Consider the following 11,718-nt stretch of genomic DNA (forward strand, 5'->3'; position numbering starts at 1 on the left):
ATTTCCATTAATTGCAGAAGTACAAGTGAAACAGATGATGTCCAATGTTCCTTAAATAACTCTGCTAGATAATTGTATCAGTGTTTCATCTAGAGCTATACTAAACTGTGGCGATTGATTCCTACAAATTTCAAATTGAAGACATTTGTTTATGAGATGAACGTTCAGTTTCCACCTCAAACATTTGCATAGGAAAGCAGTGAAGATCGCTGCTGTGTTGAAAAAACATACCAGCAGATCCCCTGAAAATCATCAGCAAACCTGAGTCTGTCCAACAATGACAGTCACCACTGGAATCAGAAGCTATAATTTCTCTATATTCACATCTCAAAAAAATACTAGATGAGGCAATATTTAGCTCAATACTCATTACACACTGTGCCTTCGCCCTCTCTCAATGACTTTTAAAACATTGGTGAGGTCCAGGCTTTTAGTGATCATATCCATGAGTTCCTCATCATTTTCGACTCCGTTCATAAATTCTTCCAGAGTTAGTTCACCTGTTTGGAAACATAATAAGTAGAAAGTTGCATCAACGTGCGCAATTTGGCTGCTGCATTTCACCCAGAAAATATACAGTCAATTCACTTCACAATATATCTGTGAAGCGCTATGAGACATCAATGATTTGATAAGGCGCTATATCAAATGCAAGGATTATTGTTATTATTGTCAGAATTGGAAATTGGTGAAGCAAACTATATTTGAACCATTAGCGTGCATGGAACTGGAAAGCAAAAGTACTTGAAGTATTAGATGGGTAAAGATGAACATTTTGGGGTAAAACTTCTGTTGAGTATTACCCGTAACACCAATTATAATGGGAAATCCTATTTGTGCATTAACTCTCAACTGAATTGTTACCTATTTGTACCCTGGAATCCCCTGATTGTGAATCCTGAGAGAAGCAAAATATATGTAGAGAAGTGAAAAATGTGATGTTTCATAATAATTTTTGATAGTTATCAAGCACATTACCAGATCAGTTTTGAAACAATGCATTTTTGTTTCAATACATTACAATTTACAGTAAATCCTGTGATGTGGTTTGAGATGTCTCGTGCTACGTCAAATGCAAGGATTTCTCTTATTGGTAGAAGATCTTACCGTCTCCATTTATATCTATTCTTCTGAACAGCATTTCGGTGAAATCTTCTGGACTAATATCATAGTTGGCCCTATTGATGGCACGTACAGCCTGAAATTAAAAAGGTTTGTGTCATTTTCCTCAGAGCTATTGTATCATTTTCTATAGGATAAACACCCACAACAGATGGCACTGGGGCAGTCATTTGGGAGAGTACAATTTTCATATCAAAACAAGAAATGTAAAAAAACAAAACTATCTGTCACACTTCACATGTTGATATTGTTCATTTTACTCGTCCCAGAAGTACAGATTAGTGGATGAATCTAATGTCAACATTAATATGCAAGTAACATTGTGTCCATTTAGTTGCCCGTAGCATTACACATGCTGTGTCACCCTTTTCCATTCATGACAGGCCTGCTGCAGGGTTGCTTTCATTAGGACTGAAAACTGAACCAAGTATTCAACACTTGCATTAAGTGGACCGGCAAAGATGTCCGTGCGTGTGTGTGAATGTTCATCAGGAAGGTACTTGCGTTGGTCCGAATCCTGAATCTTAGTGGTTAGAGCACTCGCCTCGCAAGCAAGAGGACCTGGGTTCGATTCTCAGGCAGCGCAAAATGTTGGGCAAGTTTCCTTACTCCACACGCATCTATTTACCTAGCAGTAAGTAGGAACCCGGTTGTTAGTTGATTGGTGGATCGCTTGTCTGGGGTAATAATCCCCAAATAATAATTAAATAAATAATGATAATTTGGTCACTTAATCCATGACTGCTTGTGGGACACTGCTGTGTGCAAATGCCTGTCGCAATTTGTCCACAAAACACAGTCAATTCACTTTACAGTATATTCAGTGAAGCGTTTTGAGACGTCTCTAGGACGTGATAAGGCAGTATATCAAATGCACGGAATATTATTATTATTATAGAGGGAGTGAGTGGGTGTCCTGGATTGGTTTACTCTTGTGATGATGGGCAATTCAGTACTTATTATGAAATTAAGTAAAATCAAGCTTTTTGTATTATTTGGTTTTACATAGAATTACATAGTATATATAGCACAGAAACAGGCCATTCGGCCCAACTGATCTATGCCATCTTTTATGCTCCACATGAGCCTCCTCCTGCCCTTCCTCAACTAAGCCTATCAGAATAACCTATTCCTTTCTCCTTCATGTACTTATCGAGCTTCCCCTTAAATGTATCTTATGCTATTCGCCTCAACAACTTCTTGTGGTAGCAAGTTCCACAGTCCCACCACTCTCTGGGTAAAGAGGTTTCTTCTGACTTCCCTATTTGATTTATTGGTGACTGTCTTATATTTATGGCCCCTGGTTTGGTCTCCCCAGAAGTGGAAACATCTCTGTGTCTACCCTATCAAAACCTTTCATAATTTTAAAGACCTCTATTAGGTCACCCCTCACCCTTCTCTTTTCAAGAGAAAAGAGTCCAAGCATATTCAGCCTTTCTTGATAGGTATAACCTTGCAGTTTCGGTATCATCCTTGTAAATCTCCTTTGCACCTTCTCCAGTGCCTTTATATCCTTTCTATAATACGGGGACCAGAACTGTACATAGTACTCCCAAGTGTAGTCTAACCAAGGTTCAATATAAGTTTAGCATAACTTGCCTGCTTTTCATTTCTATCCCTCCAGAATGAGCCACAACGCTTAGTTTTCCTTTTTTTTAAAATGGCCTTATTATCCCACATCGCTACTTTTAGATATGCCATTTATAATACAGCCTATTACATTTATCTGTAACAGTTTCAATTTCAGGGCTTCACATTTATTTTTACTGAGGTCTATTCTGTTGCGGGTCATTACAGACCACTTTCACCCAAATGTGCAATTTCAAACATAGGTACACTTATAGTTAGATTTACTTAATTCATTCAGATTGATTCTTGATTTTGGAAATTTCAATCTATTAATACTCATCCAACTATGGGCAAATTAATTCATCTTTATTCACTATCTACCAGGATCTAGCTAACACAAATGTCTCAGGTGTCCCAAACTGCTTTATATATAGAACAGTTTTATTACTTCACAATAGGAGGCAAGCAAGATTGTAACAAGCATAGAATAATTAAGTTTCTGGAATTCACTGAATATAAATATTACTCAATACTAAAGATTCAAGCAACAAACCTTCACCTTAATTATGCTCAACAGCTCCTCTTTGTCAATCCGGCCATTCCCATCAGCATCATACAGTTTAAAATACCATTTCAGCTTCTGATCAAGCTTTCCTCGGAGAACCAGGCTTATTGCAGCAACGTATTCCAAAAAGTCGATAAATCCATCCTAGGGAAAGATAAGAGATAAGAATTGTAAATCAGGATGAATCATGCGAAAACCGTCTGCCAGCCAATTTCAGTTGATAGCACTCTAATTTCTGAGTCAGAACATTGCAGGTTCATGCCCCCCGTGAAGACTTTGAACTCATATAGTCTGGTCTAACACTCCAGTGTGGCACTGGGGGAGTGCTGCATTGTTAGAGGTGGAGGTGTCAGATGTGACGTTAAACTGGGGTCCTGTCTGCTCAGTTGGACAATATATATCCCATGGCACCACTTGAAAAGAATAGTCCAGGCCAATAATCTCTCAAATAAAATTAGTCGTTCACTTCATGTCTGTTTGTGGGACATTGCTGTGTGCAAACTTTGCTGCATCTTTGCCCACAAAATACACTATACAAATGCAATTTTGTATTGTATTGTATATTCCTTGTTTTGTATAATCATGTGAAGCACTTGGAGACGTTTTTATCATGTGATAAGATGCATTATCAAATGCAAGAATCATAATTATTTTTGTGGCCAATCAATACAACTATTATTTTAATGTGCTGAACTAAGGGCATGAGTGGAAAACAATTTCAGAGTAACTACCAGATTCAAATTGACTTTTTTCATCATTTCCCTAACCCAGGTTCTCTCGCTTGCAAGTGCAAGAATACAATACATCTAACGCAACACGGTGACCACTGAGCTGTTACTGGTAAAAGGAAAGAAATATAAAATTTGAGTAGCACAAAAGCAGAGCAAGTTATGACCCTGAAGTTGATTGTAATAATAATAATCCTAGCATTTGAAACAGTGCATTATCATGCCGTTGAGATGTCTCAAAGCCCTTCACAGAATATACTGTAAAGTGAATTAACTGTATATTTTGTGGGTGAAACGCGGGAACCAATTGGGCACAGCAGTGTCCCACAAACAGTCGTGGATTGAGTGAACACATTTTTTTATTGAACCAGTTCAGTGCCAAGAAGCACTCACAAGCTTCTGTCTACCTGCCAGACAGCATCACCCATTAGAGCATGGCTTGCAAAGTTACTGGTTGCCGATTGCGAGGGGTTCCTCCCCACCCCTCCCCTCCCCCCAGCTTCTTAGCTCCTCCAAATCCCATTATTGAGCCAGTTTGGCTGCTTAATGGTGTCTTGGAGAATTGCAGGCTTCTGTTGCTCCCGTAATAGATCACTGAGCCCTCCAAAAATAGCTCACGTGTCTCCAGTTATGTCATCACGTACAATGAAAATAAGGTGATATCACATATTAAAGCTTAGTTTATCCCTGTCACTGCCAAATATAATGTCTATCCCTCTAAATCCCCTGCTGAATCAGCTTATTCTGTACATTTATGACTCTAAAGGCTATTTTATGCAGGTACTGCCTGGGAGCCTGACCTGGAAGGGAACAAAAACAACAACAGCTTGCATTTATATTGTGCCCCTCACACAGGGTAGCGTCCCAGAACGTGTGTGAGGGTTGGAAAAAGATGATGGAGGACTTGGCAGAGAGGAGGGGGAAGGAGGGGGATACAGGAGGAGAGGAGATGAGGAAATGGTCTAAGATGGCCTTGTCTGTGATGGACAGATCAGAGATGTCAAGACCGTGAGTGATACCGAGGTCGGTGGGGGTGGCCACGGTTGTGGGTCGGGGAGTTTATGTGGAGGGTGAGGTTTAGTGTGGAGAGGAGGGCATTGAAGTCAGAGGAGATGGCGCAAGGGGAGTTTAGGTGGAGGTTGAAATCACCCATTAGAATCAGGTGTTCAGTGCAGAGGCAGAGGGATGAAGGAACCAGGCGATAAATAAGGAGGATTTTGAAAGAGAGGGAGGGATGGTACAGGATTAAATGTTCAAGAGGTGAAGGAGCTGGAGGAATTGGGGGATAGAGCGAGGGACATTTGGGAACTAAGGAAGTGGAGAAGGTGGCTGAAAATATGAAGAGGTAGGTTTTATGATGTGTTTTGAAGGCGGAGAGGGAGGAGACAAGGGAGAGTGTCTCCGGACTTCAGAATAGCTGGTTTCAATCACAGATGGTAAGGTGGAGAAGTCAGGGGCAAGAAGCAGAGGAAGTGGACAGGGCTGTAGGGTCATAGGAGGTCACAGTAGATAGGAGGGGTCATGGGAGATAGGACGAGAATTTGAACTGCTGGGTGATGTGGAGCCCGTGGAGCCAAGCGAGGATGGGGATAATGGGTTCAAGGAGTCTTGTTGGGTACTATAACCTGTTACAAGCTAAAATACGAAGGAAATAGAAGCATGTTACATAGAGTTGCATGGAATGATACAGCAAGGAAACAGGCCATTCGGTCAACTATTCTGTGCCAGCGTTTCTACTCCACTCCTATTGCCATGCACTATGCACCTCTACATTTGCACTGGAAAAATTAGTTGAACAAAGATCATTTTCAAGTGCAGTACTACAATTTAGCCAACAGTACTGGACTCTCCCCAGATCCTCTCCACCCTCCTCTATAAACTGTTTTCAGTGGTTATGAACCACTTGGGGTAAGACTAAGCGAAAAATCAGATACTAACATTTAATTTTGGATCAAGTTGTTGAACATTTTAAGAGCTTTGGATTTTTCCTAGGGTAAGGGGTAACCTAGAATTAACATTTAAAAGGCATGTCTCAAATACACTCTCCTTGTGTGTTCTATTCTATTTGGTATACAAAAATAATCATAATTTGGGCACTCAATCCATGACTGTTTGTGGGACACTGCTGTGCGCAATTGGTTGCCGCGTTTCACCCCCAAATATACAGTCAATTCACTTCACAGTTTATTCTATGAAGCGGTTTGAGACATCTCGAAGACATGATAAGGCGCTATATCAAATGCAATACAAAATTACATTTGTATAGCGCCTTTCACGTCAGCAGGATGTTCCAAGTTGCTGGACAGTCAGGGATTTGGACCCGAGCTAGGGTCAGGATTGGGGAGGATGGAGGGCAGAGCGGGTAGGAGGGTTTATTAATGCAAGGATTATTATGATATATTATTATATTATTATTCAGGAGGCTCTCACCTTGTTCATGTCGAAAGTGATGAACAATTGATTGACATAACTGGTCGCTTCTTCGTTCATTCCCTGGAGACCTAGAATTGCCTTGAATTCATGTAAACACAGCTGTCCACTTGGGCACTCCTTCATGAATTTGTTGTACCAGTAGTGAATTTCAGTCGTATTCAGATCATCGGCAGAACAGGATCCACTGGCACCCATCACTTCGCAGATCAACAAGCCATATCCTAAGTAACTGCAAAGTTAATGTTTTTGCTCCTATTAAGAGCTGCAAACGCACTCTGCCTCTACCAAGGATCTACACAAACCTTCTGTAAGAAATTACCAAGAGGAGCAGCAATCAATTCAGGGATCAGTATAAAGCAGAAACCAATTACGATAGCTAATTATAATCTTCAATGCTTTAAGCGTGAACTAAAGTGACCTTTAAATGATCTTTTACATAATGTCTCTCAAGTATTTCCAGTTACATGGTAATGCCTTATGCTAGAGCTGGCATTCTCAATGTGATTTGGAAGTTATGTTCAGAAAATGAAATGTATTTTGTAAGGAAATCATTTCATTTCTTTGCCGTCGCTATTTTCAGCCAGCACATTTCTGGGTTTTTGTGTTCCTGCTTAAGAACATCCAAAATACACACATTTCTGTTTCTCATTTTAGGTTTTCAATTGAATTTGTTCTGATTCTAAATTTTGGGAAAAGTAAAGTTAGAATTTTTTTTAATGTTACATTTTCACTTATTCTCAAATACTTTTCATCATGCTTTGAATAAAGAATTCTTTCTCTAGGTCAAATGCATCTTTGTAGCTTCTTAAACAATTCTACGCTGATGTTTCTCTTTCTTACAATATTTCATGTAATGTAATGAAATATTCACCCATAAAACAGTCATTGCACGTTACAGTACATCTTGTGAAACGCTCAACATCCTTCAGGCATGAAAGGTGCTATATAAGGATTATTATTATTGTAGTATTCTGACTAATCTAAAGAAAACCATTTATTTTAGTTAAATAGTACAGTTTTACTTGCAGGCATGTTTTCTTGTGTTATTGTTTTAATCATGTGCAGTGATTTTAAAAAAGTAAATTTATAATGTAAGAATTACAACAAAAAATCCTTAAGCAAAAAATCCTTTAGTCAGAAAAATTCCTGTTTAATATTTGAATTGACTCTTCTGAACAGCTGGTGGCTTAAGAGGACACTTACGGGGTGTGGAGTCCTGTAGCTCAGTGGTTAGAGCACTCGCTTTGCAAGCGAGAGACCTGGGTTCGATTCCTGGCAGGGTGAAACCTTGGGCAAGTTTCCTAACTCCATACGCCTGATAATAATCCCTCAAAAAAAAAAAAAATTGGTCATTTCAATCCACAACTGTTTGTGGGACACTGCTGTGCACAATTGACTGCCGCGTTTTGCACACAAATATACAGTCAATTCACTTTACAGTCTATTCTGTGAAACGCTTAGAAGACGTGAAAAGCGCTATATCAAATGCACTATTATTATTATTATTATTTTCTTCAATGTCTTGTTCATGAGTGGAGGTGTAATGTTTCTGCAAAAATGTAACAGCATCCTGTGTGTGAGGTCTAGACAGATATGCATTTCATCCTTTTATGATTTGGCTGGAATGGAAGATAGGTTAAGACGCTGTCGAAGGTGCGTGAGAAAAAATATGCCTACATCCAGTCCTTAATTGGATATATTGTATACAGAAAGTGTTTTTCATGTTGCCAACAAATTCCCATTTGGCAGAGGTGAAAGATTCACAACTTAATCCTAAATGGCATTTGTTTCTTCGCTGTGGGTTCTCACTTCTTGGAACTTAAGACTGTCCACCTTCACTTCTTAACAATACCATAAAACTTCACTTTTATCGCATCATTCTGAGCTGTGTTTGAATCTGGGTTTCAGAAGTCAATGGACATTGATCCACTGAGCGACCAGTATCCTGAACAAAAGGCAAAATACTGCAGATGCTGGAAATCTGAAATAAAAACAGAAGTCACTGGGAACACTCAGCAGGTCAGGCAGCATCTATGGAGAGGAAAGTGAGTTAACGTTTTAGGTCGATGACCTTTTGTCAGTCTCCTAAACAACTTAGCAATGCATTCTTATTTTGGCAAATCCTGCCAAAAACAGACTGCTGTTTAGTAGCAAGACTACTTCCACTAGGTCTGGCCTCCTCCTTGTCCCCCCGAGTCCTCCGTTCCACCCTCGGCGGTCGTGCCTTCAGCCACTATGCCCCGAGGCTCTGGAACTCCGTTGTTCACTCCCTTCGTCTTGCCCCCTCTCTTCCTATTTTCAGGTCTCTGCTGAAGACCTTTCTTTTTGACCGCACCTTTGGTCAACTTCTTACCCCTCTCCCTGGCTCGGCCCCGGGATCTGTTACTGTGAAGCACTCTGAGATGCCGTCCGGCGAGGAGGGCACTCTATAAATCCAAGTTGTTGTTGTTGTTGTTGTTGTTATACTTAGCTTTGGGTCTAAATTGAACAACAACTGCCAGACTTCAAGTGATGTGTTACCCACAGGCTGAGAGAATGTGTTACCCACAGGTCGTGATCATTGTGTCTTTCCCCATACACATGTAGAAATGTCTAGAAAGATAATCCCTTATACTTGACAATAATCACTGTAAAGATTTTGACATAATAAGGTACTGCAAAAATGCAACTTCTCTTGCTTAACATATTTTAATTCTTACCTTAATTGACTATGACGATGGAATGCAGACATCTTTTCTGATCCTATATATTCCTGCTGGCATGAGACATACATACCTTTGATGTCAAATGTTTCAGACATTTAAATGTTTTGAAATATTCTGTCTTCTTCAAACATATTCATTCATTGTGCCCTCATTCAGCACATTTCCTAAATTACAAGCCATATTTTGAGGATGTTCTTTGAGACTGGGGCAGGGAGGGAAATACTGGCTTTTCTTCAGTGATTAAGAAAGATTGCCCTTGTTTGCTCCATTCTATAACCGAGAGCTAAGTTAATCCTAGTGAGTGCTACTGTGAGGTTAAGATATTCACCGGGTACAATTAACTCCATTCTCTGGACAACCTATGTGAAGCAGGCTGACAAGAACATGAACTTGTCAAAAGTGGAAAATCTATTCAGTATTCATATAAAACACCAAGCTTCTGTTTGTTATTGTATCGGTAGAAAATTAGTTGATATGGATTAAAAACATCATTTAGCTCAATACATGAAAATGATGCTGCTCACTCAAAACGATCCTCTGGACGTCTAAATACAGTTAACAGCACTTGTACTGAATACAATTAAGTACTTCTAAATTCAATTATCATCATTCTTCAGTTGTTGGTCACTGCATGGTAACAAAGACAAATAAAGATGAGGGTAACAGGGCTTTGTGAACTTCACCTATGGAGCGTAAGAAAGGATTTGCCTGCAGCTTTCCAACCAAGATGAAATCCTCCATCACCCCCCTCCCACCGCCATCACAGTGAATTATTAGAGGCTTTTCCAAAGGATTTAAAACTAATCTGTCAAAGCTTGAACAAATTTATCTCTAATCCTTAATAGTTTCTATGAAAAGATCAGATTAGTCTAATCTCAGCATCTGATTTCCTTGAGCGAAAGCATTGAATAGATAGTCAGGACATTTTGGGATAGTTCCTTTTGATGGTTGACAGCAAAGTGGCTTGATTTTAGTTCACCTCATCAATTAATCATTAAATATTTCCACTGGCATCTTTAAAATATATTTTTTTATATAAATATTAAAAAAATTAAAAAATGCAGGTTCATTTTGGTAAATGCGGAATCAGTTTGTCAAGAAATCCTTAATTTGGGTAAGGATTACAGTTGGATCAGAATATCTTATAAACTCAAAATGTAACAATACTAGCCAATTTATAAATCTTTGCCTCAGTCTATTTATAACATGATAATCCATCTGAATCGAAGGTGACAGAAAACACTTGAAAACCTCATTTTTTTATACAAAGACAATTAGATTTCAAAAATGTGTCATCTCTAGGCAGAATCAAGCAATTAATCTCCCACAGCATATTTACTGTGCTGATTTAAAAGGGTTAATACCTACATTTAGGAACTTACTATTTTCACACTTTAAGCAGTTACCCGCAGGAACACGGCAGGGAATATAGGATAAAATCCTTATGGGTTCCAGTCCAAAATGAAACTGAAATTAATCTCAACAACTACCAGACCTCCTTTTCCAAATGAACTATAATATAGCAATCCATACACCTACCATATGTGCAACATGAAAGTCACACAATGAGTGAATGGTGAAATGTAGCAGAAAATGAGTCCAACTGCAAATGGTGGTCAGACCTATGGTCACCTCCTCCTTTTCCCCATCCCGTAACTTGGCGTCCGACCTTGTCTTTGTGAAGTGCTTTAAGACGTTTTTCCTATGTGAAGGGGCTATATAAATGCGAGTTGGTAATCTCTTTAAACACCTCTCTTTTTGCAACCTAGCAATCATTTAATGAAATGAACATTCAACAGTTATGAAAACTTGACAAATTTTACAGTGAACATTGGAATATAAAGAGGTGTTGCTCCAGTAATATAGAGTGCTGGGCAGTGCTAATTTGGAATATTGCATTCAATTTTGGGCATCCAATCTTACACTGAGTGATATTCTTAGTATAAGCAAAAAAACTATTTTTGGACTACTAAGATTGACCTTTTTTTTAAAAACCAAAGAATTCTTTATTATGTTCATTCCCTCCACCAACATGACAAAGCAAAGACAACCAATAAACAAAACTTATATAACTTCGGTCGTTGCAGATGTCTACACACATCTATTGGTAGAAATTCCACCTGGGGCTAGATTTACTCAATTAACATAGCATTACAGAGTGTCAAGAATGAATCAAATTTGTAATTTGATTCATCAAATTGTCCAGCGCCTTGGGAAATCCTAATGTGAAAGGCGCTATACAAATGTAATTTGTTGTTGTAGTTTAATACAGGCTTTAATTTTGAAGCCATTTTTTTGGAGGATAACAGAAAACAGGCTTCAAAGTTAAACAAATTCAATTATTTGCAAAATACTGGACTCTGAAATTCTATGTTAAGGAGTAAATTTAGACCCAGATGGAATTTCTCCCCACCAGATGTTACAGCACAATTAGTTTAGTCAAAACAGAAATTTGCAAGTCATATCATTATTCAAAAACTAAAACCAAAAAGTTATTTACCTGCAATTACTATGCTTGAAATCTGTAATCATCAATATTGGCAGGTTCTGGACATCACATAACCGTGACATTAGAAACATGTTCGATTAATATTAA

The 11,718-nt window shown here is 38.8% G+C and overlaps 1 protein-coding gene across 1 annotated transcript; it reads right to left on the minus strand.

The window, feature by feature from the left end:
• Positions 1 to 369: 369 nt before the first annotated feature.
• LOC103180144 (guanylyl cyclase-activating protein 1) lies at positions 370 to 6,612 on the minus strand. The gene is made up of 4 exons (XM_007895812.1): positions 6,415 to 6,612; positions 3,251 to 3,400; positions 1,108 to 1,198; positions 370 to 500 (listed from the first exon to the last, which is right to left on the minus strand). The coding sequence occupies exons 1-4, from the start codon at positions 6,610 to 6,612 to the stop codon at positions 370 to 372; spliced, it is 570 nt and encodes a 189-aa protein (XP_007894003.1).
• Positions 6,613 to 11,718: the final 5,106 nt, after the last annotated feature.

This window comes from Callorhinchus milii, unplaced genomic scaffold (genome assembly GCF_018977255.1).
Source record: "Callorhinchus milii isolate IMCB2004 unplaced genomic scaffold, IMCB_Cmil_1.0 Scaffold4, whole genome shotgun sequence".
NCBI classification, from domain to species: domain Eukaryota; kingdom Metazoa; phylum Chordata; class Chondrichthyes; order Chimaeriformes; family Callorhinchidae; genus Callorhinchus; species Callorhinchus milii.

Excerpts from the sequence above, each read along its gene's own strand:
- LOC103180144 (XM_007895812.1), bottom strand. The coding sequence starts at position 6,612 with ATGGGTGCCAGTGGATCCTGTTCTGCCGATGATCTGAATACGACTGAA. Across the intron at positions 3,401-6,414 it reads TCACTTTCGACATGAACAAG|GATGGATTTATCGACTTTTT; the intron begins GTGAGAGCCTCC and ends ATCTTTCCCTAG. Across the intron at positions 501-1,107 it reads AATAGATATAAATGGAGACG|GTGAACTAACTCTGGAAGAA; the intron begins GTAAGATCTTCT and ends GTTTCCAAACAG.